Source organism: Periplaneta americana, chromosome 15, assembly GCF_040183065.1.
Source record: "Periplaneta americana isolate PAMFEO1 chromosome 15, P.americana_PAMFEO1_priV1, whole genome shotgun sequence".
Classification (NCBI taxonomy): domain Eukaryota; kingdom Metazoa; phylum Arthropoda; class Insecta; order Blattodea; family Blattidae; genus Periplaneta; species Periplaneta americana.
In genome coordinates this window covers 7,499,520-7,523,324 of record NC_091131.1, presented here as the reverse complement: position 1 = coordinate 7,523,324, position 23,805 = coordinate 7,499,520, and the positions used below count along the sequence as shown (strand labels likewise).

At 37.0% G+C, this 23,805-nt stretch overlaps 1 protein-coding gene across 2 annotated transcripts in view; it reads left to right on the top strand.

Moving 5' to 3' along the window:
- The window catches only part of LOC138714606 (collagen alpha-5(IV) chain-like), a 291,605-nt gene that overhangs the window by 197,686 nt on the left and 70,114 nt on the right, over nt 1-23,805 (top strand). For both annotated transcript variants that reach the window (XM_069846628.1, XM_069846627.1), the window contains exons 3-9: nt 359-403; nt 2,633-2,854; nt 3,113-3,175; nt 3,252-3,798; nt 12,201-12,350; nt 22,615-22,791; nt 22,871-23,035. In XM_069846628.1, the coding sequence (XP_069702729.1) occupies nt 359-403; nt 2,633-2,854; nt 3,113-3,175; nt 3,252-3,798; nt 12,201-12,350; nt 22,615-22,791; nt 22,871-23,035 (1,369 nt within the window). The remainder of the gene's footprint in view (nt 1-358; nt 404-2,632; nt 2,855-3,112; nt 3,176-3,251; nt 3,799-12,200; nt 12,351-22,614; nt 22,792-22,870; nt 23,036-23,805) is intronic.

The window sequence follows — 23,805 nt, the reverse complement described above, 5'->3', positions numbered from 1 at the left end:
TGTTTGCCCTATATTGTCTTAAAATCTGTTTGAAATGTTTTCCCTGTATTGTGTTAAAATCTGTTTGAAATGTTTGCCCTGTATTGTGTTAAAATCTGCTTGAAATGTTTGCCCTATATTGTCTTAAAATCTGTTTTAAATGTTTGCTCTATATTATATTTTCGTCTGTGCTACTGATTATGAGCAATGGCAATGTTAGTATGTTTATACTACATTGGGAAGAGAAGTATTCCACATAATTAATCTTTCCTTAATGCAGTAAATACTCGTATTCTCTTGTTGCAACAGAGCACTAGCTACCCCTGCTCAAGTTCTTCTCGTTGTGACGCTGTTATTAATTTGTCTGATTTGCTTCCAGGGTGATCCCGGTGCCCCAGGATTCCGAGGAGCCCCCGGTATTCCGGTAAGTTAGTTCTGTTAAGTTGGCTATATAATACGCAATTATTCGAAAATAGTTTCACTCATCTTCATATCTGAGCATTACATTATCCCTTTGGAATATAAGAGGCAAGCGTTACATTGAAATGTAATTTTGAAAAACGTTTGAGGTTAGAAACGTGAAATGATTTAATGCAATGTGAAAGGAAGCGACTCTGTAACTTACTTTTTCTTTTAAATTGTGCTGTAAAATGTTTAATATTCTACGATTACTGCCTGACATGGCTACTAATCATGATTAAAAAGGCAAAAATCAGATATTGGGGCTTTTTAAAATACTTTTATTGACATAGTATTTTTCTTTTTACATGTTAAAATCAGTGTTAATGCACTTCAACAAGATTGTGTTATTTAGATAATTTTTAATGACGTATTTTTCAGTTATGTGCGAGCATAATCATGTTCCAGCGTGACTCATTAATTCTGAAGAATGCGCCCCATAATTTACACTTAATCAAAATAATTCTTGAAATTTTATATCTTCAAATTATTTTCGTTATGAATAGAGTATAGAGGCATTCAGAAGTCAGGCGATTTTTGAATTGGCTGGAACTTCGCTAAGAATTAAGCTTACGTGAAAATATACATTCGCAAAATAATGGAGTTTGGCTTACGGCACTTTTTTTTCGGTTGCTTTGGTAACAGTTTCTTTCAGAATGTTAACGAATCTCATTATTTATTTTGCATTATTTCGTTCTTTTCGGAAATTGTTGAGAGAAAGCTGCAGATCGATTACACAATAATAATACAGGGTTATCTAAAACAAAGGGTTTTTGTTTGCCTCTCTATCAATGCCGGAGAAACTGAAGAGACTAGTTAAGTTACTCAGGAAATCCATAACACAGGATTTTGTTCTGAATTTTATATAGAGGGCCTGAAGAAGGACATAATGATGGTTTATATTAACGGTTAATAATAAATGCACTTCACTGATTTGTGGATTAAACGACGGTTTCATTTATAAATAAACCTTATTCTAACAAAGTTTAATAATCGATTTATAGGGTGTCCTGGATTAAAATATTGCCTGTTGCAAAGAAAGACAGGAGTGATTTCAAGTGTCCACAAGGAATGGAAAATCCCTTTCTTTCTGAAACAATGCCACTTTTTTTTTTTCAAAAACTATTATTTTGGTCTTCTCCTGTTTTTACTAAATTAAACTATGGTCGTGTCTCTTTTTATGAACAATATTTGCTCCCATTTGTTCTTTTTACTGAATCAAACTGTAGTGATGACCCGTTTCTGATACATTTAACCATGTTCCGTCCTTTCTTAAAAAAAAACTGATCATAACTTGTTTTTTTGTATGAGTAGTCATGTCCCGTTTTTTTAATAATAGATTGTAGCCATATCCCTATCTTTGTATAAAAGCGACTATTATCATATAAAACATTGTCAGTCATTGGCATAGCTCAATCGACTAAGACCCTTGCCTTCCGAACCGGACGTGGATTCGATTCTCGCGTGGGGTTGATTACATAGATAAGTTTTTCTGAGGTTTTCCCCTACTAAGGTGAATGTCAGGTAATCTATGGCGAATCTTCGGCATCATCTCGCTTTTACCAATCCCATCGACGCTAAATAACTTAGTAAGAGCGTCGTTAAATAACCAAGTACAATAAAATGATCACTCTCCGAGTACGCCTGCTTGGTGTATGTTGGTAACCAAATAACATTACCTATAAATAGGCCTACTTATTCGAGTTACTGCTGACGTCTTACGTTCATAAAGAGTTCCAAGATTAAGATGCAAAAGCTGATGCAACATCTGGCATACCAAACCTCATTAGATGTCTATACTAGACCTGGTCATTGTTTGGAAATTCAGAAACCTCGTTAAGAAAATGCAATATTGCAATTACAAGGAAGGTAATTTAATATCCCTCGTACAGTTTATTACAGAATTCACATGAAAAGCGGTACCGAAACGGCAAGTGATGTCATGAGCACATTGTTCGTAGAATTGCTTTAATGTCGAACTAACCCCATTCCAGCTCAACCCGCACCACATGGAGCGAAAGGAGGCAAGCAATCCGATTTCTTGTGGTGTTTTTGCTCAAGTCTTGCTGCTTTGAGCACAATGAGGCCGCGCGGTTTAATTGCAGCCATAAAGTAACGAGGGGGAAAGCATCCCACGCACAGCCTGTGCCGCCTGCGATAGGAAGCTTGCTGATGGTGTTGTGTTTCCAAACAGGGGCTCCTGGGCGACGAAGGTCTGTCCGGCCCCCACGGCCTGGACGGATGCAACGGCACCGACGGCAGCCCGGGCCCGCGAGGGTACCCCGGCCAGCACGGCGGCAGAGGTCTTCCTGGAGGAGAGGGTCCCCCCGGAATCCCTGGCGACCCGGGCGATGGCGGCGTCAACAGCAAAGGGGTGAAGGGAGAGCGTGGGTTGTCCGGAAGGCCCGGCACAGTGGTGAGTACGCTTGGGAGCCCTTACAAAACCCTCCTGGAGAATTCTTGCAAGGTAAATTTCCGTACGTCAGTTTTCCTTCACGATATTTTCTCTCCAAGGGTGTTTTGATGCCATGTTGTAGAAGTTAATTTGTCAGTCCATTTTCTTTATTTCTAGACAGTTGCTATCGTAAAAAAAAAATTAAATGCTGTATTTCCCGAAGTGCGCTTGAGTAAGGGAAGTTCCGACTTCAGTTGAGTGTTATTGTCTCCCTTGCAGGGACTTCCTGGTTACGACGGCCGCCCAGGACTTCCTGGACCAGCAGGTCCGCCCGGATTTCCGGTGAGTACATTTCTGCGGGAGTTGAGCGTGTCTCTACGAGTCGCCCGGATCGCTGACCACTGTTTGTGTCCCGCAGGGTCCCTATGGACCGCCGGGCTTGGAGGGAGAGCGCGGAGACCCAGGAGATCGCAAGTACGGACTTCCGGGCATGCCGGGTGAACAGGGGGAGCAGGGCGAACCCGGGCCCCCTGGGAAACTGGTCTACGACGGCGAAGAGGCAGTAGAGCATCCGCCCGTCTACAACTGGAAAGGGCCTAAAGGCACGAAGGGCACCTACGGGGATTTGGGTCTTCGTGGACTCAAGGGCGAGGTGGGTCCTAAAGGTCCTCAGGGGCAATCCGGAATTTCCGGGGCAAAGGGCATGAAAGGGGAGCAGGGCGCGGACGGACAGCGCGGCAAACAGGGCAAAGAGGGTCCTCCGGGCCCCAGCGGAGCGAAGGGAGCCAAGGGAGCTCCGGGCTACGCCGGCAAGCCCGGCGAGGATGGATTGAAAGGACCCTCGGGCACACCGGGCAGGCCTGGGCCTCCCGGAGTGCAGGGCATTGAAGGAGAGCCCGGCGTGTACAACCCCAACCTGGATGAGGAGGGTAGGAACGGCGTCGAGGGCCACCAGGGACCTATAGGTACGTACTGACCAAACCAGTCCCAAGGAGGGTAGGCTATTAGTTATGTTAGCAGTTCGAGGGAAACAAAAGAAATTTTCAAAATCCAACTTCTTTTTTGTGGGCAATTACCCACATGACAGCAGACTAATAGTAAACTAAGTTCATTAGAAAAGGAGGAGCTGTTTTACCTCGTAGTGTATTATGATTCTTCTGTGTTAGAGGCAGTGAAACTTGACTGAAATTAGAACGAAGAATAGAAATAATTCTGTATGAAGAAATCATTTTTCCTTTCATACGATCTGTACTATTTCGTTTGTCAACTTAATATATTATTTATTTAATGTACCGAAGTACATATGATATTTCCATGCAGATATTCTGCGTCATCATACGATGAAAGAGTAATGGAACGCAGAAAAATTCTCTCCGGCGCCGAGATTTGAACCCGGGTTTTCAGCTCTACGTGCTGATGCTTTATCCACTAAGCCACACCGGATACAACCCCGGCGTCGGACAGAATCGTCTCAGTTTAAGTTCCAACTCTTGAGTTCCCTGTAGTGGCCGCCCTCTGCACTACGTCAAGATGTCTATGAACGTAGGACCGAAGTCCACACATGTGCTGAGGTGCACTCGTTATGAGTGACTAGTTTGCCGGGTCCGACGGAATGAGCGCCGTCTTAAATCACAAGTGATTTACGCATATATTATTTAATGTACCGAAGTACATATGATATTTTCATGCAGATATTCTGCGTCATCATACGATGAAAGAGTAATGGAACGGAGAAAAATTCTCTCCGGCGCCGGGATTTGAACCCGGGTTTTCAGCTCTACGTGCTGATGCTTTATCCACTAAGCCACACCGGATACCACCCCGGCGTCGGACAGAATCGTCTCAATATTCACGAAGAAAAATCGGTAACTTGATTTGGAGTTAATTGTTGGTGTATGCTTTTGATTTCAAATAAAATAATGTTGCCATACGTCCCGAATTTTCCGGGAACGTACGGAAATCGAGATCTACGTCCCGAAAATAATTCTTGGGACGCATAAATTCCCCGATTCTCAGCGAAAAGAAAGAAAAGAAAAATATATGCGGTTCCTTTCCTTTGATACTATTTTATTCTTGGACACGGTAGCCAAAGAGGACTGTGTCCAATGAAAAATCCGAGATCTAACCTAGAGCATGCCGTCATCGCAGGGACAGACAAGCCTTTGTGTTGTGTGCACAACCACGGAAGGTCTGATTTTTGCCATCCCAGCAGATCTATGATGGACCATTTTTCTCGCTGAGGTAGCTGAAAAGCTGGATCTCTTATTACAAATCTGTGGCTGGGAGGAAAAAGATCTAAGTCAATTTTTTGTGAAGATGAGATTTTTATATATTCTGAAAACGGAAGCAATTCTCTACAATCTGGTGAAATGGTTAAAGTCAAGTAAGACTCCTGACTGGATTTATAGAGCGTTACCAAATGCCCTAAGTACTTTTTGACTGGAGCACACACAGGATAAAGGACTTAAGAATATTTAATACTTTATTCCTTACAAACCATCACATGTTTACTTTCCATACTTCCCTATTAAAAAGGTCTAATTCGTATTTTAGGTATTTTATCACATACTAATGCCCTTTGCTTTCAAAACTTTAAGCACCAGGTAAACAGTCCTATACTTGTTTAAGACCTATTTTGCATTCCTAATAATTTACATTTCTGATTTGTTTTGACATGAAAAAGATCCTATGTTCAAATAGTCCCTTCTACTCAATTTGGGTTCTAGTCTTAAAATGGCTTAAGTGCGGCTATTTTTGGACATAATCAAGAAAATTGTTAAATGAGCAACATTATCTATTTTACATAAAATTTACTCTGTCACACGTTAAAAGTGTTAAAATTGTTTAAAAAGGTATTTACCTTCGACAGACGGCCCGTTTCGACGCTATTTGTCGTCGTCTTCAGTGTCTCTTGAACACTCAAATAGCGTCGAAACGGGCCGTCTGTCGAAGGTAAATACCTTTTTAAACAATTTTAACACTTTTAACGTGTGACAGAGTAAATTTTATGTTTTTAACAAAGTGTTAACGAGAACTTTAATCAATGATCTATTTTAGAATAAATATAAAGAAATAATATCCCGGAAAAACCTCTTAATTAAAAAAAATCTATAATCAACACCAATTGCAATCTTTCTACTGCTCTCCTGAAAAGTATAAAATTTTTACTTAAGACCTTTTTCCTCCGGGCCACAGAAATATACGTGCAAATTACAAGCAGTCCAAATGAGATTTTACGTCCGCTTTTAGGTTTGAGCAGACTCCATAAAAAGAGAGATAGCTACAGATTTCGTGAAAAAATTATGTTTCAAACATAGTGGAAGATATACTATATATCAAAGGAATTAGTTAGATCAAGTACAAAGAATTGAACCAACAGGTTTACCAAAGTAGGCATTCCTAGAGGGCACCAAGATGGAGGAAAACCTGCACAACGCTGGGCACATCAAGTGTATTTTGATGAAGCTAAACTTAAACGGTCCATGATGATGATGATGATGATGATGTGTCAGCGGACCAGATAGTCTCTGCTACAGCGTTGTTATCTTTGCCACAGCACCGAGTATTTACTATACAAATGTATAAGTGAATAAAGTTTCACAACAAGTAAAATTGAGTAAATTGCGATGCAGGGGTTCATCTTTGTACTTCGTTTCCAAATCCCATTTCCATTCCAAACGTATGCATAAGGTTTACCATTTCTGAAGCTTACCGGCGTAGCTCAGGCGGTAGCGCGTTTTCCTGCTGTTCTGGAGTTGCGATCGGGCTGATAATTATCTGGTGGGTTTTTTTCCGGGGTTTTCCCTCAATCGAATCTTGGGTAACTTTCGGCGCTGGACACTGGATTCATTTCGCTGGCATTATCATCTTCATCTCATTCAGACGCTAGATAACCATAGCAGTTGATAAAGCATTGTAAAATGACCAAGGAAAAATATAAAAACATAAAAAAATCATCACCATGAACAGGTATGCAATGCAAATACACTTTCCTGTGTCCAAAGTTTATTTCACTTTTCTTTCTCCATTCTGTTCCGTCTTCCCAGTCGATTTCTTCTAAACCTTCTTCTCTCATCCATCTTCTAATATCATCCATCGAAGTGCTTCTGGTACGACCTCTCTCTCCTCTTCCAGTCTAGAATCTTTCTCGGTAGCCGTTGATCTGGCATTCGTTGAACATGCCCATACCATTCTAACTGCTTATTATTTCACAAACTCTAAAATTGAAATTTCAACTCTCATTTCTATTCTTATAGCCTAATTTCTAGTTCCCCGCACAATTTAGAATGTCTTGTGGAGCGTCTTAAATAGTCCATTCTGTACTAAGCAGTCTTTATTTAAGTATCATGTTTCTGATCCATATGTTAAATTACCTACTTCGAATAATTGATTTATAAATTTGCAGTTGGATATGTTTTATTATATTTTTGTTCCATAACACATCACTTAATTAGTCGTATTGCAGTCTTCCTTTCTGTATCTGAATAATAATAATAATAATAATAATAATAATAATAATAATAATAACAACAACAACAACAACAGAGACTGGGAAGATAAAGCAGAATGGAGGAGAAAAATTTGGGCACAGAAAGATGCTTGAGCATTGTTAATCTGTTATATATATTATGATGATGATGATGATAATAATAATAATAATAATAATAATAATAATAATAATAATAATAATGAAGAAGACTGAGAAGATAGAGCAGAATAGAGAAGAAAAATTTGGGCACAGAAAGATGCTTGAACATTGGTAATCTGTTTTATATATTATGATGATGATAATAATATAAATAATAATAATAATAATAATAATAATAATAATAATAATAATAATGAAGAAGACTGGGAAGATAGAGCAGAATGGAGAAGAAAAATTTGGGCACAGAAAGATGCTTGAGCATTGTTAATCTGTTATATATATTATGATAATAATAATAATAATAATAATAATAATAATAATAATAATAATAATGAAGAAGACTGGGAAGATAGAGCAGAATGGAGAAGAAAAATTTGGGCACAGAAAGATGCTTGAGCATTGTTGATCTGTTATATATATTATGATAATAATAATGATAATAATAATAATAATAATAATAATAATAATAATAATGAAGAAGACTGAGAAGATAGAGCAGAATAGAGAAGAAAAATTTGGGCACAGAAAGATGCTTGAACATTGTTAATCTGTTATATATATTATGATGATGATAATGATAATAATAATAATAATAATAATAATAATAATAATAATAATAATAATGAAGAAGACTGGGAAGATAGAGCAGAATGGAGAAGAAAAATTTGGGCACAGAAAGATGCTTGAGCATTGTTAACCGGTTATATATACAATGATGATGATAATGACGATAATAATAATAATAATAATAATAATAATAATAATAATAATAATAATAATAACCATATTGTAATTGCTGGTCCCTCGCACTGTCTCTTCCTGCAGTATTCCTGCTGCACTTGATAAGCGTCTTGGCAATCTTCCTGGTTCCATTCTTCGCAGAGTTGCTTCCGTTTCATTCTGTGTGGTGTAATAGCTGCACTTTCAGTTCATTCAGTATGTCTACAGCCGGACTTATAAATTTCATCTTTGCAGCTGTCAGTCTCGCCTCATGTGTTTCTCACGCGGCCGTCATAAACCAGGACTGGCCGTGCCAAAGATTCATAATAAAGCCTCCTCATCCTGGTTGAGCTGGACTGAACTCTTCATTTATGACGTTTATTAGCTTTTCTTCTTTTTCTCTATGACGTCCCATATAATTGCTTAAAAGTAGGCCACCGGCGTAGCTCAGACGACAGGCGCGTCTGCCTGCTGATCCCTGGGCTCCTCGGGTGTGAGTTCGTTTCCCGGTTGAGCTGATTAGCTACCTGGTTGAGTTTCTTCCGAGGTTTTCCCAAACTAAGGCGAATGTCAGGTAATCCATGGTGAATCTTAGGCCTCATCTTGTTATCGTAAGGTGGAGAGCTTGCAACGAAAAGGAGGGAGCTCCATTTTCACTAAATGTTGAAAAAAAAATGTTCTATTGAACTTGAATTCAAAATTTGTGCTCAATATTGCCCATAGTGTATTAACACATTCAGCACTGTTAACAAGTAAAAATATCTTTTTTTAACAGTGAAGAATGATTTTTTTTTTTGGACCTTCTCATTTATACACCAAATTATGTGTAATTTTTTCATGGGCTAAGAAATAAAGAAAAAACGTCAAATTGCAGTGTACAACACGTCAGAACAGCGAAGAATAGAAAAAAAAAACTTTTTGTGAAATAGGACATAGCAGCACGTCCTTTCTGCTTGTCGTTAACATGTACTGTACATCGTCCTCAGCTGACAAGCAAACGTTCTGATGGGGGCAGATAAAAAATTTAATTTTTTTTCTTCCACCATGTTAATAATGTCAAAAGAAGTGCTTATACAAATTTTAGCCACTCGACCGCAATTACGAGGCCGTCCAGAAAGTGATTTTCCCTGTTGTCTGACGGAAATATTTGTGGTGCTTTTCCTCTGCCATTCCTTAAAATTTTTGTACGGACTTTTGAATCACCCGGTATTGTTGTTACATCTTACTAAACAGTGTTTTTTTTTTTTTTTTTTTGCAATATCTCAGTCTTTATATACTGTTTTACTGTAAGAAAAATCCTAATGTAAACATAAGCACGTTACTGTCATACCCGTGATTGGCTCCCAGTCGAAACACTCACATGACGCAGGAAAAATATAGTTCGTATTTGGAAACCACAATCTTGTATTATTTGAAAATAAAACATTGAATTCCATTTGTTAAATACGATTAAACATTTCACTTTACTCATATGTAAAATGCTATGTAAAAGAAAAACTATTTTTATATTTTGTTATGTACTATGAACGCGGATGAATACCAACAATAATACCAAGGTAGTCTGTTCTTGTAACAAGCTGACGTCACTTGAGCTCGTAGTTGTTCACTTAAGCACGTGGTACTGAAGTATGGCTTTTGCATCCTCAACTGTCCATTGTGAAGACATGAGACTTAAAAATAATTTAATACAGTAATTATAAAGTAAATGTTTCCTAAGCAAACGAATGCATAGTAGTGAGGTTAGGCCTACTTGACGAGTAACGGGAAATGTTTAACATGAAAAAATGTACAACAGTAGGCGGGAACACGTACTGAGAATCTATGGCGCCAAATAGTAGCCAATGAAGCCTCACTTCAGTCACGTGCTATTGTTTATATTAGGATTTTTCTTACAGCGGAAAGATTATAGATATGTCAGTACTACATATTGATACGTGCATTTTGAGCGACATGATATATACAGGATGAACCGTAAGTAATGTCTATAATTTCAGGGGTTTATTCTTTGAGATATTTCAAACAAAAGGTTTAATAGAATTTTGATCGTTTTTGCTCCCTTTTCGAGATAAAAATTGTTCTATATTAAACATTTCATAGCGTGTTTTGGGAAAGCCATTGATTGAATTCCCAACATGTTCAGTCACTTCAAGAGAGCAGTGTATTATGATAATAAACGATTGAAAGAATTATGTAACTTTGTAAAATTCCTTTGGAGAACGAAAAGTTACATTTGTTTGTATCAAATTTCTGCACATTTAAAGGACAAAACTAAAATTATTTAATCATTTATTATCATAATACACTGCTTTCATAAATTGACTGAACATATTTGGAATTAAATCAGTGTTTTTCCCAAAACACGCTATGAAATGTTTCATACATATAAAACAATTTTTATTTCGAAAAGGAAGCAAACACTAGCAAAATTGTATTAAAGTTTTTTGTTTGAAATATCTCAAAGAATAACCACCTGAAATTAATGGCATTATGCATACATACATACATACATACATACATACATACATACATACATACATACATACATACATACATACATCTATTTGTTTCTAAAAAGAATATAATACCTATCTCAATCACAGGACTTAGCCATGAGTTATTTATTTTCCAACAATTAATAATATAGGCCCTACTATGTAAGATTTCAAGTACAAATTTTCAATTATGGACAGAGACAAATAGAAGAGTTTTACGAACTTAGAGAGTAAGCATTTTACGAAATAGATTTTTTTGCAATAATTGGTGACTATATTGGTGCCATAGAAAAACAACAAAACCACCGGCACAACTAATAATTAATATACCTAAAACCGCGAATGTTGGTAAGAAGTGAGACAAGACTTCAGTATGCAATAGGCTTTCGGATTGAGAATAGCCGGATAATTAAGAATATTTTATGTACAGATACGGAAATAAAATTTGGAGCTCCCTTATTGTAAAAGTTTCGCTTCCAACACACTGCGCATGTGCAGTAAACAAGAGTCTCTGTGTATATATAATCTATGTTATTTGTGGAACAATCGTGTGAAATTGTTGCCTACAATGCCTACATACAGGAGGACTCCCGTCAAGACTCGCTTAAAATTTTAATTCCGTATCTGTACGTAACTGTCTTACGGGGACACCTCAACTATATTTTGGAACTTTTTTCCTATTTGACCAATCTTTTTCAAATTTAGAGAAAAAGTTTAATATACACATGGAAAGTAACATGCAAAATCTCAGCTCATTAGTTCCAATACTTTTCAAAATAAAAAATATTTCAATTTTTAATCAATCATTAATTGAAATATCACTTTTAATTATCATTTTTTATTTTTTGGCTTTGTGCATTTGACTGTGACTTCTCAATGAATAGGGGAAGAATTCTGCATATTGATATAGTTCTGTGACGTAAATTAGTGTAGAGATTTAATTTTTCATTTCTATGACACTTTTTCTCCAATTTTTAAGTTGAGTGTCCCCTTAAGACGAAAACAAGGAAAGACCTGTACCTATGTGCCTTGACTGTAATTCTGCTCAAATCAAGTTCCTTTCTTATAATCAAGCCGTAATGTCTTTAAGAATGACAAAAATTACTAAAATAAATAATAATGAACTATTTTAAGACAAAATTGGGCGTTTAAGTTGATGAACACTTAGACTTAACAGTGCAGATGGTTCTTATTTGTTTTAAGAACTGATGAACTTGTTCTTGCATGGATGGTTAATTCTTTTAAGCATGCTCAGCAACTTATTTATGGAGACGCTCCATTAAACATTGCTGTTGACGTAGAAAGACTGGTTCTGCTGGATTATTGGAAGATCCTTTTGTTTCACTCGAACTGCCATTGTGTTTCCTTTTGAACGTCTTCATCCTCTTGCTACTCAGGCCTGTGTGTTTGATTGTCTGTTCTTCTGAGTGGGTTTAGTCTGGTTTGATTGGTCAGCTCCATGATTGGGAGCATGCACGCAGCCGACTTACCGATGTGCGTATTGCAGGTCCTCCCGGCGACAGAGGTCTGGCCGGAATCCCTGGACAGCCCGGCAGCACTGGCTACATCGGACCTCCAGGAGAGCCGGGGACGCCTGGACTGCCAGGACCGCGCGGGCCCAAAGGCATCAGCACCAAGGGCGAGCGGGGCGACGATGGTGAGTGACACTACCAATCAGACGCATTTTCATGTTTCCTTTGAGCTGTTCCAACTCAAATCGACCGAAATATAGAGAAAATTGACCTTACAATTTCTAAATACAATGATACTTTTTTTGTACGTAGAGATCTGTGATACAATGCTTTGTGCAAAGTTTGAGGCATCAGAACTTCATAGTGTTTAAATTAAAAATATTTAAATTTATCGTATTTTCATAAAATTAGCAACTTTAAACTGTTGTAGCTCCGAAACCCTTTCACCCAATGATCAAAATCATGGTTTATTTTCATGCTGAGAAATTAAATTTTATATTGACATATAAACAGATTTTCTTACTTTTTATGGAAATGGAGAAATTTAGATTTTTCCTCATTAAGACGCCTTTGCCAAGGAAATAGTAATATGCGTTACAAGAGCGGTATGTTGAAGTTTTCATGTTCGAGGAAAAGTTTGAAAAAGCGAAACGTAGTTGAGCTTTTTTAATTTCCGAGAATTGAAAGAAAACATACCGTTCGTGTATCGTACATTATTTTGTGCGAAGATCGTTTATTACGTACCTGAAAGAGGAATTTCTAATTAGTTACAATGAAATCTCCATCTTGGTTTCTGTTCAATGACGGCAAATTTGTAAAACAAAAATATCTATCTTCAACATTGTTGCTTTAAAATGTTTTCTGTGTTTACTATACTCCAGCAGGCCTTGATATACGTCTGTCTTTTTTTTTTTTTTTGCCCCAGTCTATAAATGCGAACTTAAAACAAACGGTAAGGTTATGTAATGATTTAGAGTTTACTTAATTTTGCAAATATTTAAAAACAATAATTAACAGTGCAATTTAGGTGAAATTGCAGTGGTAAGTTTTCAATTTATAATTATTACTATATTGAACGTCACTAAAAATAATACGTTAAAAGCCTAAAGCAGTAAAATCAATATGTCACTTAAGCGGTAAGAAGAGGGAAATTGTTATGTGTGTTAGGTTGGGAATACTGAATACGGAATTTTATACTTTCCGCGGATTGGTTTTGTGTGGAAACCAAGCAAATACGCACGATCTCGCACAAAAATATTTTAAAAATATATAGTTACATTCCGTTTTGAAAGTACAAATAAACACATATTTTTTACTGATGGTATGTTGATAAGAAAGTATTGAAAATATCAAATAAAGAAAATAAGTAGCACGCGCGTGAACTAACCAGCTGACTGTGAGACGGGAGCTAGCCGAGACAAGCAAGGCCAGGAGACAAACACGTGATGTTTCGTCTAGTAGCGCATAGCTGGACTAGCTTTATCACAAGTTTTCATAAACGCAGGAGTAAAATGACGCCCAACGCTCGCTTATCTTCAGCTCTCGGCCAGTGCGTGCGGTACTGCGCCGTTCAAGTCCAGGCGTGTGAAAATAATATATTTAATACCCTCGAAACTTATTGCCAAGCCACTAAGCAAACAATGCCGAATCCCTCTTAATAATGCAAGGTTTTTCCTCAATATTTTTTTACATTTTTACAAATGGGCAAAAAGCCTAAAAGTAAGTAAAATCAGATTGTCTGTCTCTCTGTGTACAATAAAAATAAGGATTACTTCTTAACATAATCTACCAAATGTCAGTTTCAAAATAAGCTCTCGTTCAATGTTCTGCAGTAAATGGTTCCAGAGTTCTGAGCGCTGAAAGAGGCTTGTTTTTATAAAATACACTAAATTTGTTGCGCAACAATACGAAAACCATTTGATTTTCGATAGTATATTTCTGAAAATGCACTCTCCTCAGCACCTTGTATAAATAGGGAAAAAATTAGAGTATAAAAAAAATGCGAGGTTTTTTACTGATCGATTTCATATGGAATAGCCCATGCTCTTCCAATGTTTGTTGAGTCATGCAGCCGGTTTGGCCAACCACAATCGGAAAGATTAGAGCCAGGAAGTTCATGCATTTGCATGTATTTTTTCATTAGCTGTAATTAATTTCTGATTAATTATCTTCACGAATCATCAACATTAAATTCACTTACTTACGACTTTTAAGGAACCCGCAGGTTCATTGCTGCTCTCACATAACCCGCCATCGGTCCCTATCCTGAGCAAGATTAATCCAGTCTCTACAACTGATCTGATGGCCTTAGTTTTAAGGATATAAAATGTGACAAATACAGAATTAACTATTCAGAAGTAACATTGATTTAATTGGCTAGTGTTCTGAAGCTAAAAATGTGTTATTTTTTTAGTTGCTTCGTACAGTTTTTGTTTTAACTTTTAACCACAAAATTACATTTTCCTTACGCACTTATCTGCAGTAATAAAATTTAATACGATTATTTAACGAATGAAATTAAATAACTTGCAAGACCGAATGATTTACGTAAATGATGATTATTATAAAATACAGCAATAAGACACTGTTATGTTTCCTTGTAATGAAGTTTAACCACTTCCCTGATTAACCCGAGTTAACTCGGGTTGCTAACTTGTGTCAAAATTTATTAACCCGAGTTAACTCGTTTGAGTCCCATTTTCGCTGCTAAGGATTATATCCCGAATTTATACGTTTCCATTCTTTCATTAACCTTTTCCTCACTACATGGCTACAGAAGTTAGTGATATTGCTATAGGCTATCTGGTGGTGTTTTTTGTACTTCTTCCTTGCGAGTGGAATTCTATGCTCATATAGCATTCACACACAGTAGTGAGTAGATGCTAGTTAGTTTTGGAGGTTTCTATTTGTGTTTAGTGTTTTTTGTGCTGTTTTGCGTAAAGATGGATCAAGTTAGTGATTCCGAAACTTTTGATCAGGAATATATTCCTGTAGAAGATTAGGAAATGAAACATCGGTATCAGAAGACGAAGTTATAGACCAACAAACAAATTCAGATCAGTTGATGTCGCGTCTTTTCGACAGTGGTTTGAATAGAAGACATCTGGCACCATTTCTTCTGAACCTCCGAGGTCCCCATTCCCTGTAATTTTAACATTGTTTCTGATTACGATAATTCTCAATTTTTTTAATTATTATTTAATAATGACCTCATCAACATTATATTCGAGGAGACGATTCGGCATGCTAATAAGTGTTCACAGAATGCTGAAAATAATTCGTGGCGGCCTACTACAGACTCTGAAATACGTGTACTTTTGGGCATAGTGATACTGCAGAACATTATTCACAAACCTGAAGAACAGATGTACTGGTACAAATATTCAATGACTGCTACACCATTCTTCCCAAAACGCTCTCATATAGGAGAGCAGATACTACTGTCCGGAATGCAATGTGCCACTGTGCGTAATACCCTGCTTTCGAGTCTATCGCACGACAAGCAACATTTAACGCCTTGATAACAGCACTGGCATTGTAACTCATAAATTAATCCACAAAAAAACGTAAGTTGGTAATTAGTTCAGGAGAAAATCAAAGTGGGACAACTACCAGAGCTGGAATCGAGGTGTACGAGATAACTCGGGATAATAATTCAGGTATGAATGTATGTCTATTTCATAGTGATTTTTTAGGTATGTAAGAAAATTAGTGATGTACAGTGATTCTGCAATATTAAATGACCTCTATACGAAAATAAAAAAATATGACACTTTTTTTCACAAAACTGGTAAACTATATAGTAAGGGAAGAGGTTAAAAACAAACTGCCATCTATCACGGCATACTAAATACTATTGCCAGCTACTCAGAGCGGAAATATAAACAACAATACTTAACCTCAAAAGTAAGATAAGCTGAAATGTTACATTAACAGAATAAAAACACGAAAGGTTTTACAGACATTTATTTATTGCTTGAAGTTACAGTTACTGAAAACGCAATTTTCAAAGTTAAATTTTGTTGGCATTTCTTGATTTTCTGTGATTGACACTGAAATATTGTATGAGGCGTCTTATCAGTATCAAGAAACACAACTGTGATTGGTTGATTTTAAGGCGGTTTTGAAACCTTATTGGTCAATATTGAAAATTCATCCTATAAGTTGAAGAGTCACAACAATTGTTACAAATCACGCCACTCTTGTAAACTCTTTAACACTATATTATATAACTATATATTATAATGAAAAATTGAACCGTAGAGAGTCAAGTCGCAAGAAATGGTGTGATTTATAACGACTTATTGTTGTGATAAGTGCATAAGAATGATGTTAATTTTATAGTTGAAAAATTGAAAGAAAAATCCGTACGAAGCAATTAAGGAATTCACAGCACAATGTTAGCTTCAGAATACTAGCCAAATAAAGAACGATACTTCTGAACAGTTCATTCTGTATGTGTAATATTCTTTTACCCTTAAAACTAAAGAAAAAGGTATTTTACAAACAACTTCAAATTAGTGTAACTCTGAAAATATTGAGAATAGAAGCCATGTTTATATGACATTTTTAGCTCAAAATGTCTTCGGAAATAAGTTCCGCGGTAACTCCTCGTCAATAATGTCTACTTTTTTCGATGTGACATTTCATGTTCCTTTTATGGTCATTTTTCTACCAAACACTCATTTATAAAAATTATGTTGATACACAAAAAATATTCAGTATGAGCAACCAATCAAGACACTTCTGTCATAATCATTCTTCTTACAAAAATTCTTAAATACTGTGCAAAGAAAGTAAATGATCGTAAAACTGACGGGTAGCTAAGTTTTGTTGATAAGTGATAAAGTAGATTTCTTTTAGCGAATCTTCGAAAATTGACAGCTGTGAAGTTGACCTTAGTCGAGCAACATCCGAAAAATGTTGGTGAAACCGGCGAAAGTCTTTTGCTAACATTTCTTTCCAAGAAGTCTGTGAGATTGTGGAGGTCATTGGCCTTAGTGGGATGTGGGGGAGTAGATTTCACCAGTAGTTGGATTCTAGGATCGTCATTGGTGGGTGATGACACACCCCCGTCTAGTGTGTTCAAATTAAGAATATTAGATAAGAGTGACGGCTGAAAATCTTCCGCGGAATATGGCACTGAATGTGAGAGTGGCTTTATCTGCCTCTGACCTCGCTAAGCTGTGTGTACACAGCCCTACTTTCTTACAAGAATTATTTTAGATGGACTAGTAGCACCTTCATTTCATAACGCCACGCTATACTGTACTATATGCCTCAGTTCTTAATTATTCTGATACACAAGAGCTTTCGAGTGCCCCCTGAGATAAAAATCTATAGGGTGAGGTTGACGGAACCTGTTCTCTTGAATTTCTGGATCACTTTGGCCATGGTGTCGTGGATAATTTGCGTCTCATTAAAAGTCTGCGCTTCATGGCGGGTGGTACCACTCTCTGCCAGAAGGATGATGTCAATCCGCTCGTTCTGTCTTGGGGCCATTTCTCTAGTCTGGCTTAGCTACTTGAAATTCAGACAGAAAACACCCACCATTGTATCATCGTTTGTGTGGAGACTTTTGCCTCACCTTGCATAAATAACCCAATACTTACTTACTTACTGCTTTTAAGGAACCCGGAGATTTATTGCCGCCCTCACATAAACCCACCATCGGTCTCTATCCTGAGCAAGATTAATCCAGTCTCTACCATCATATCCCACCTCCCTCAAATCCATTTTAATATTATCCTCCCATCTCGGCCTCCCCAAAGATCTTATTCTCTCCAGCCTCCCAATTAACACTCTATATGAATTTCTGGATTCTCCCATACGTACTACATGCCCTGCCCATCTCAAACGTCTGGATTTAATGTTCCTAATTATGTCAGGTGGAGAATAGAATGCGTGCAGTTCTGCGTTGTGTAACTTTCTCCATTCTTCTGTAACTTCATTCCTCTTAGCCCCAAATATTTTCCTAAGCACCTTATTTCAACACCCTTAACCTCTGTTCCTATCTCAAAGTGAGAGTCCAAGTTTCTCAACCATACAGAACAACCGGTAATATAACTGTTTATAAATTCTAACTTTCAGATTTTTTGACAGCAGACTGGATGATAAAAAGGTGAATAATAGCAGGCATTTCCCATATTTATTCTGTGTTTAATTTCCTCCCGAGTATAATTTATATTTGTTACTGTTGCCCCAAGATATTTTAATTTCTCTACCTCTTCAAAGGATAAATTTCAAATTTTTATATTTTCATTTCGTACAATATTCTGATCACAAGACATAATCATATACTTTGCCTTTTCGGGATTTACTTCCAAACGTATCTCTTTACTTGCTTCAAGTAAAATTTCCGTGTTTTCCCTAATAGTTTGAGGATTTTCTCCTAACATATTCACGTCATCCGCATAAACAAGGAGCTGATGTAACCTGTTCAATTCCAAACCCTCTCCGTTATCCTGAACTTTCCTAATGGCATATTCTAGATCAAAGTTAAAAAGTAAAAGTGATAGTGCATCTCCTTGCTTTTATTCTGCAGTGAATTGGAAAAGCATTTGACAGAAACTGACCTATACGGACTCTGCTGTACGTTTCACTGACAATGAGACACATTTTAATTAATCGCACTAGCTTCTTGGGAATACCAAATTCAAAGGATATCATATAAAACCTCTCTCTTAACCGAGTCATATGTCTTTTTGAAATATATGAATATCTGATATACTGTACCCTTATACTTCCTTTTTTCTCAATTATCTGTCGAATACAAAATATCTGATCAGTAGTCGATCTATTGCGCCTAAAACCGCATTGATGATCCCCAGTAATTTAATCTACATATGGAGTTAATCTTCGCAAAAGAATATTGGAGAAAGTTTTATACGACGTCTACAAAAGTGATATTCCTCGAAAGTTACTACAGTTAGTCTTGTCCCCCTTTTTAAAGATAGATACGATTATGGACTCCTTCCATTGTTCTGGTACAACTTCCTTTTCCCAAATAGCAAGTACAAATTTATAAATTTCGCTAGATAATGCGCTTCTTGTATTAATTCTGCTGCAATGTGATCGATACCTGGAGACTTGTAATTTTAAGCTCTTGTATTGCAATTTCGACTTCAGAAAATGTGGGTTCGGATATAAATGGCTCAGCAGTTTATATTTGAATTTCGTCCGATCATTTGTATTTGGCCTATGTACATTATCGAAACAGTGTTCGACCCAGCATCAGTCACTAGTTTCGCAGAAAGGCGGAATCTTTTCGTCGTTTGAATCGCCTGAACTGTCACTGAAATAGCACCAATTCCTTCAACATTTATCGGTTTCTATAGGCTTCTTGTTACTAACTCACTGTCGGGCTCCATGTGCAATCTAAAATCTCAAGTGCCACGCCTTAAAAATGCAACAAATCTATGACGTGGCCTTACTTCCCCAGTCTGAATGCATCCATTCATCTGATAGTTTTGTCTTTCATGAATGAAGCCCTGAGTTCATTAAGTGGGGCAGACTAAACAGCAGTAGCGTTCACTGCACCAAGTGTTTATAAAAAGTTATATTTATTGAGTCCGGATCAGTATGCGCATTCAAAGCAGAGAACTTTGTGTAAAAAGACAAGCCATACGTTATTCATTACATGAAAAAGAAGCGCTAAATTTGGAGGAAATTCCCTCTGCAGCACAGTTGACGTATGACAGCGACATAGACGGCAAGGAGTTGTATTTCAGAACTTTACACAGAGCTAAGAAATTTATGTTAACAAATATGATTGCATAGAAAAAAAGTTTATATATATATATTTATTTATTTATGTATTTATTTATTTGTTTATTTATTTACTTATTTACTTACTTAGTTACTTATTTATTTATGTATTTATTTATGTATTTATTTATGTATTTATTTACTTATTTATGTATTTATTTATATTTATTTATGTATTTATTTATTTATGTATTTATTTATGTATTTATTTATTTATATATTTATTTATGTATTCATTTATTTATTTATGTATTTATTTATTTAGGTATTTATTTATTTATGTATGTATTTATTTATTTATTTATTTATTTATTTAGGTATTTATTTATTTATGTATTTATTTATGCATTTATTTATGTATTCAATTATTTATTTATGTATTTATTTATTTATTAATTTTTGTATTTATTTATGTATTCATTTTGTTTATTTATGTATTTATGTATTTATTTATATATTTATGTATTTATTTATATAGTTATGTATTTATTTATGTATTTATTTATTTATTTATTTATTTATTTATTTATTTATTTAAATTCAGCAAATGTAGAATAGAGTAGTCGAAATAATAAGAGTGACTGACAGATTCTTTCACAAAATCATTAAAGAAAAACATTCGGAAATCCTGAAAATTCACACAAAATGCCAAATGGAACGTTTGTTGTGTTGTGCGGATCGTTTAGTTGTAAGCAGTGTTAATCTTACATTTGGCTCCCCTGTTCTAGTAAGTGACTTGTTTCTAAATTTGCACTAACACTTTTCACCGCTCAATAAGAGTTGCGGGAACCATACATCACGTGTACTGAAAACAAGACCAGGCTTATGGGCTAGTGGTCACACCTTCTGACTTCAGTTCATGAGGTTCCGGGTTCGATTCTCTATTAGAAAACACTAATTTTTCCTTAAAGGGGTATGTTCCTGTGTTCGTCCATGGTCAGGAAATTAGGCTGGGTTTAGGTTTAAGACTTCTCCTGGCACTTCATAATCGTCCTATCATAATATCGTCGGGGCAGCGTAACTCCGCCTTCCAGGCGCCGCAACTTCAGAAGTTGGTTACAAATAAGCCAGGAGAGACCAGAAATGTCATATGACAACCTGGTGGTACTGGAGAGACAAAAGACACAAAACAGTATTATGGTGAGGTATCAAAGATGGCTAGCACTTCAGTGCTACCAACCTTGAACCGAAAGCACTAATCTTACCAAAAAGATGTTTTATGTGATGCGATGAAAATTAACTTCACAAACAATTCGCAATGTAAAGGAATAATAATAATAATAATAATAATAATAATAATAATAATAATATTTCCGCGATATATTATGTTATGTTAGGAACTGGCCACCTTACTCCATTATCTCCTGGCTTAGGTGCTTCATGAGTGATGCCTTATCGGTGTCACTTATGAGCAGGCTTCGAGACTTTGGACCCGATACAATAAGTTTATAGGTTGTTGACTCGCTGCAGGTAGGTAGAGATGTGTTGAGGTAACAACGTTGCTATTTAGAGTAGAGTACGGTAGTATGGGGAAACACACATATGTACATTTCGAAAGTAAATGTACATTACACAATGACAATTTCAAAAGAATGTGAAAAGCATTTATTCTCCTGTCTTTTATAAGCATTTGTTTAATTATACACAGTGTTAATTGTTGAAATAAGCATATAGCAATTTTAATTTTTTCATTTATCCTATTGGTCGTCTTTAGGAAGTGCAGTTACAGTACCGAATTGCAATGTACCTACTACAAGATACATTCTCAGTGTCTCAAACGTAAATCTTTTTCGGTTATCTGCCAAACACAGTTTGTACTGTGGAAAGCTGCGCTTTACGTCGCATGACGTGATAGGAGCAAAACGAAAAAACCTAACATCATTGCAGTCTCTAAGAGACTGTCCTTTATTCTCGGGTGACTCTATGTCCACTAATTTACTTTTTGTTACACAATGTTCCATATCCGTTATTTTTACATAAAATTGATTTCCACTTCTGTTTTACACGTTCAGTAACCGGTGTACTTGGTGTCTTATTAATTCTCTGCGTCATTTTCTAAATTAATTTGAGGGCTTCCGGCATCTCTGGCTCTGACTTTTCTAACCGTGTAATAGTTTCAGACACAGTTTGAAAATGGGTTTGTATGAAAACCAAATTATTAGTCAGAACCTTCAGAGCGTTTTTCTTTGCGTATTTGTTGGCATTCATTCTACAGTACCCCCACCCACTGTACGCTTTACCACTATACTCAGTACGCCGTTATGCGGATTTCCCACTGAACTGCTCTGTTGGGTCCGAAGTCTCGAAGCCTGCTTATGAGGTTCAAACCTGTCTTAGGACACTTGAATAAACAACAGACCCTATAATCGGGATATAAAAATAATGTACACACAATACGGCATCTGAATAAAATTGGAGAAATTATTTATCGAGAGTAGCTTGCCCCGCCTGATAAGTATCTCAAATTGTGCCGGAAACAGCTACAAAGTGACCAACTATCGTGATGTCTGTAACGTGTGTGTGGGAGTAGTGAAGTGAACCTAACAGCTAGCAAATCACTAAATTTAAGCAGATGATTAAGTAATGGGGGGATCGAAATGTTGAAGTTGGAACTTAGCATATCACGTTACATTTTACCGATTATAACACTCTAATAGTCACTAACTTGTACTCTTACCACAGGTCTGCCGGGCGCCAGAGGTCCTCAGGGACCGCCGGGTCCGCCTGGTCCATCAGGACCGTTTGGGGAAAAGGGATACCCAGGGCTGACAATGATAGGGCCCGCCGGAGAGGACGGCGTGCCAGGAAGAGATGGCTTCAACGGCCCGACCGGCGATCGTGGAGAAAACGGCTTGCAAGGTGCGTGCACTCCAAGTACACGATAACCATTACACCCACACGAGTCCGGACACATCTCACCAACCGCTCCTCGTTGCAGGTCCCAAGGGGATGGTGGGAATCGGTGTCCCGATTCCAGGCCCGCAAGGAGAGGCTGGACTTCCGGGGCCTCCTGGAGCTCCTGGGGTACCTGGTCTGCCGGGGCTACCTGGAGGAAAGGGACAACGCGGATCCAAGGGCGACGACTGCGGGGTGTGCCTGCCAGGTGAGTGTTGACGTTCGAGACAAAGAATTATTGTGCAAGTTTATCAGAGAGTGCGGAACAAGTTGCTGTCGTTATAACAGCGATTCAACTGTTTAGTATTAATTAATGTGATGCACACAGTTCGTTACTAGGGCAGATGTGCATAGCAACGGATTCTTATGCAAGTCCATCTAACAATGCGGAACAAGTTGCTGTCGTTATAACGACTCAACTGTTTAGTATTAATTAATGTGATGCACACAGTTCGTTACTAGGGAAGCTGTGCATAGCAACGGATTCTTATGCAAGTCCATCTAACAATGCGGAACAAGTTGCTGTCGTTATAACAGTGATTCAACTGTTTAGTATTAATTAATGCGACGCACACAGTTCGTTACTAGGGAAGATGTGCATAGCAACGGATTCTTATGCAAGTACATCTAACAATGCCGAACAAGTTGCTGTCGTTGTAACAGCGATTCAACTGTTTAGTATTAATTAATGTGATGCACACAGTTCGTTACTAGGGAAGATGTGCATAGCAACGGATTCTTATGCAAGTCCATCTAACAATGCGGAACAAGTTGCTGTCGTTGTAACAACGATTCAACTGTTTAGTATTAATTAATGTGATGCACACAGTTCGTTACTAGGGAAGATGTGCATAGCAACGGATTCTTATGCAAGTCCATCTAACAATGCGGAACAAGTTGCTGTCGTTATAACAGCGATTCAACTGTTTAGTATTAATTAATGTGATGCACACAGTTCGTTACTAGGGAAGATGTGCA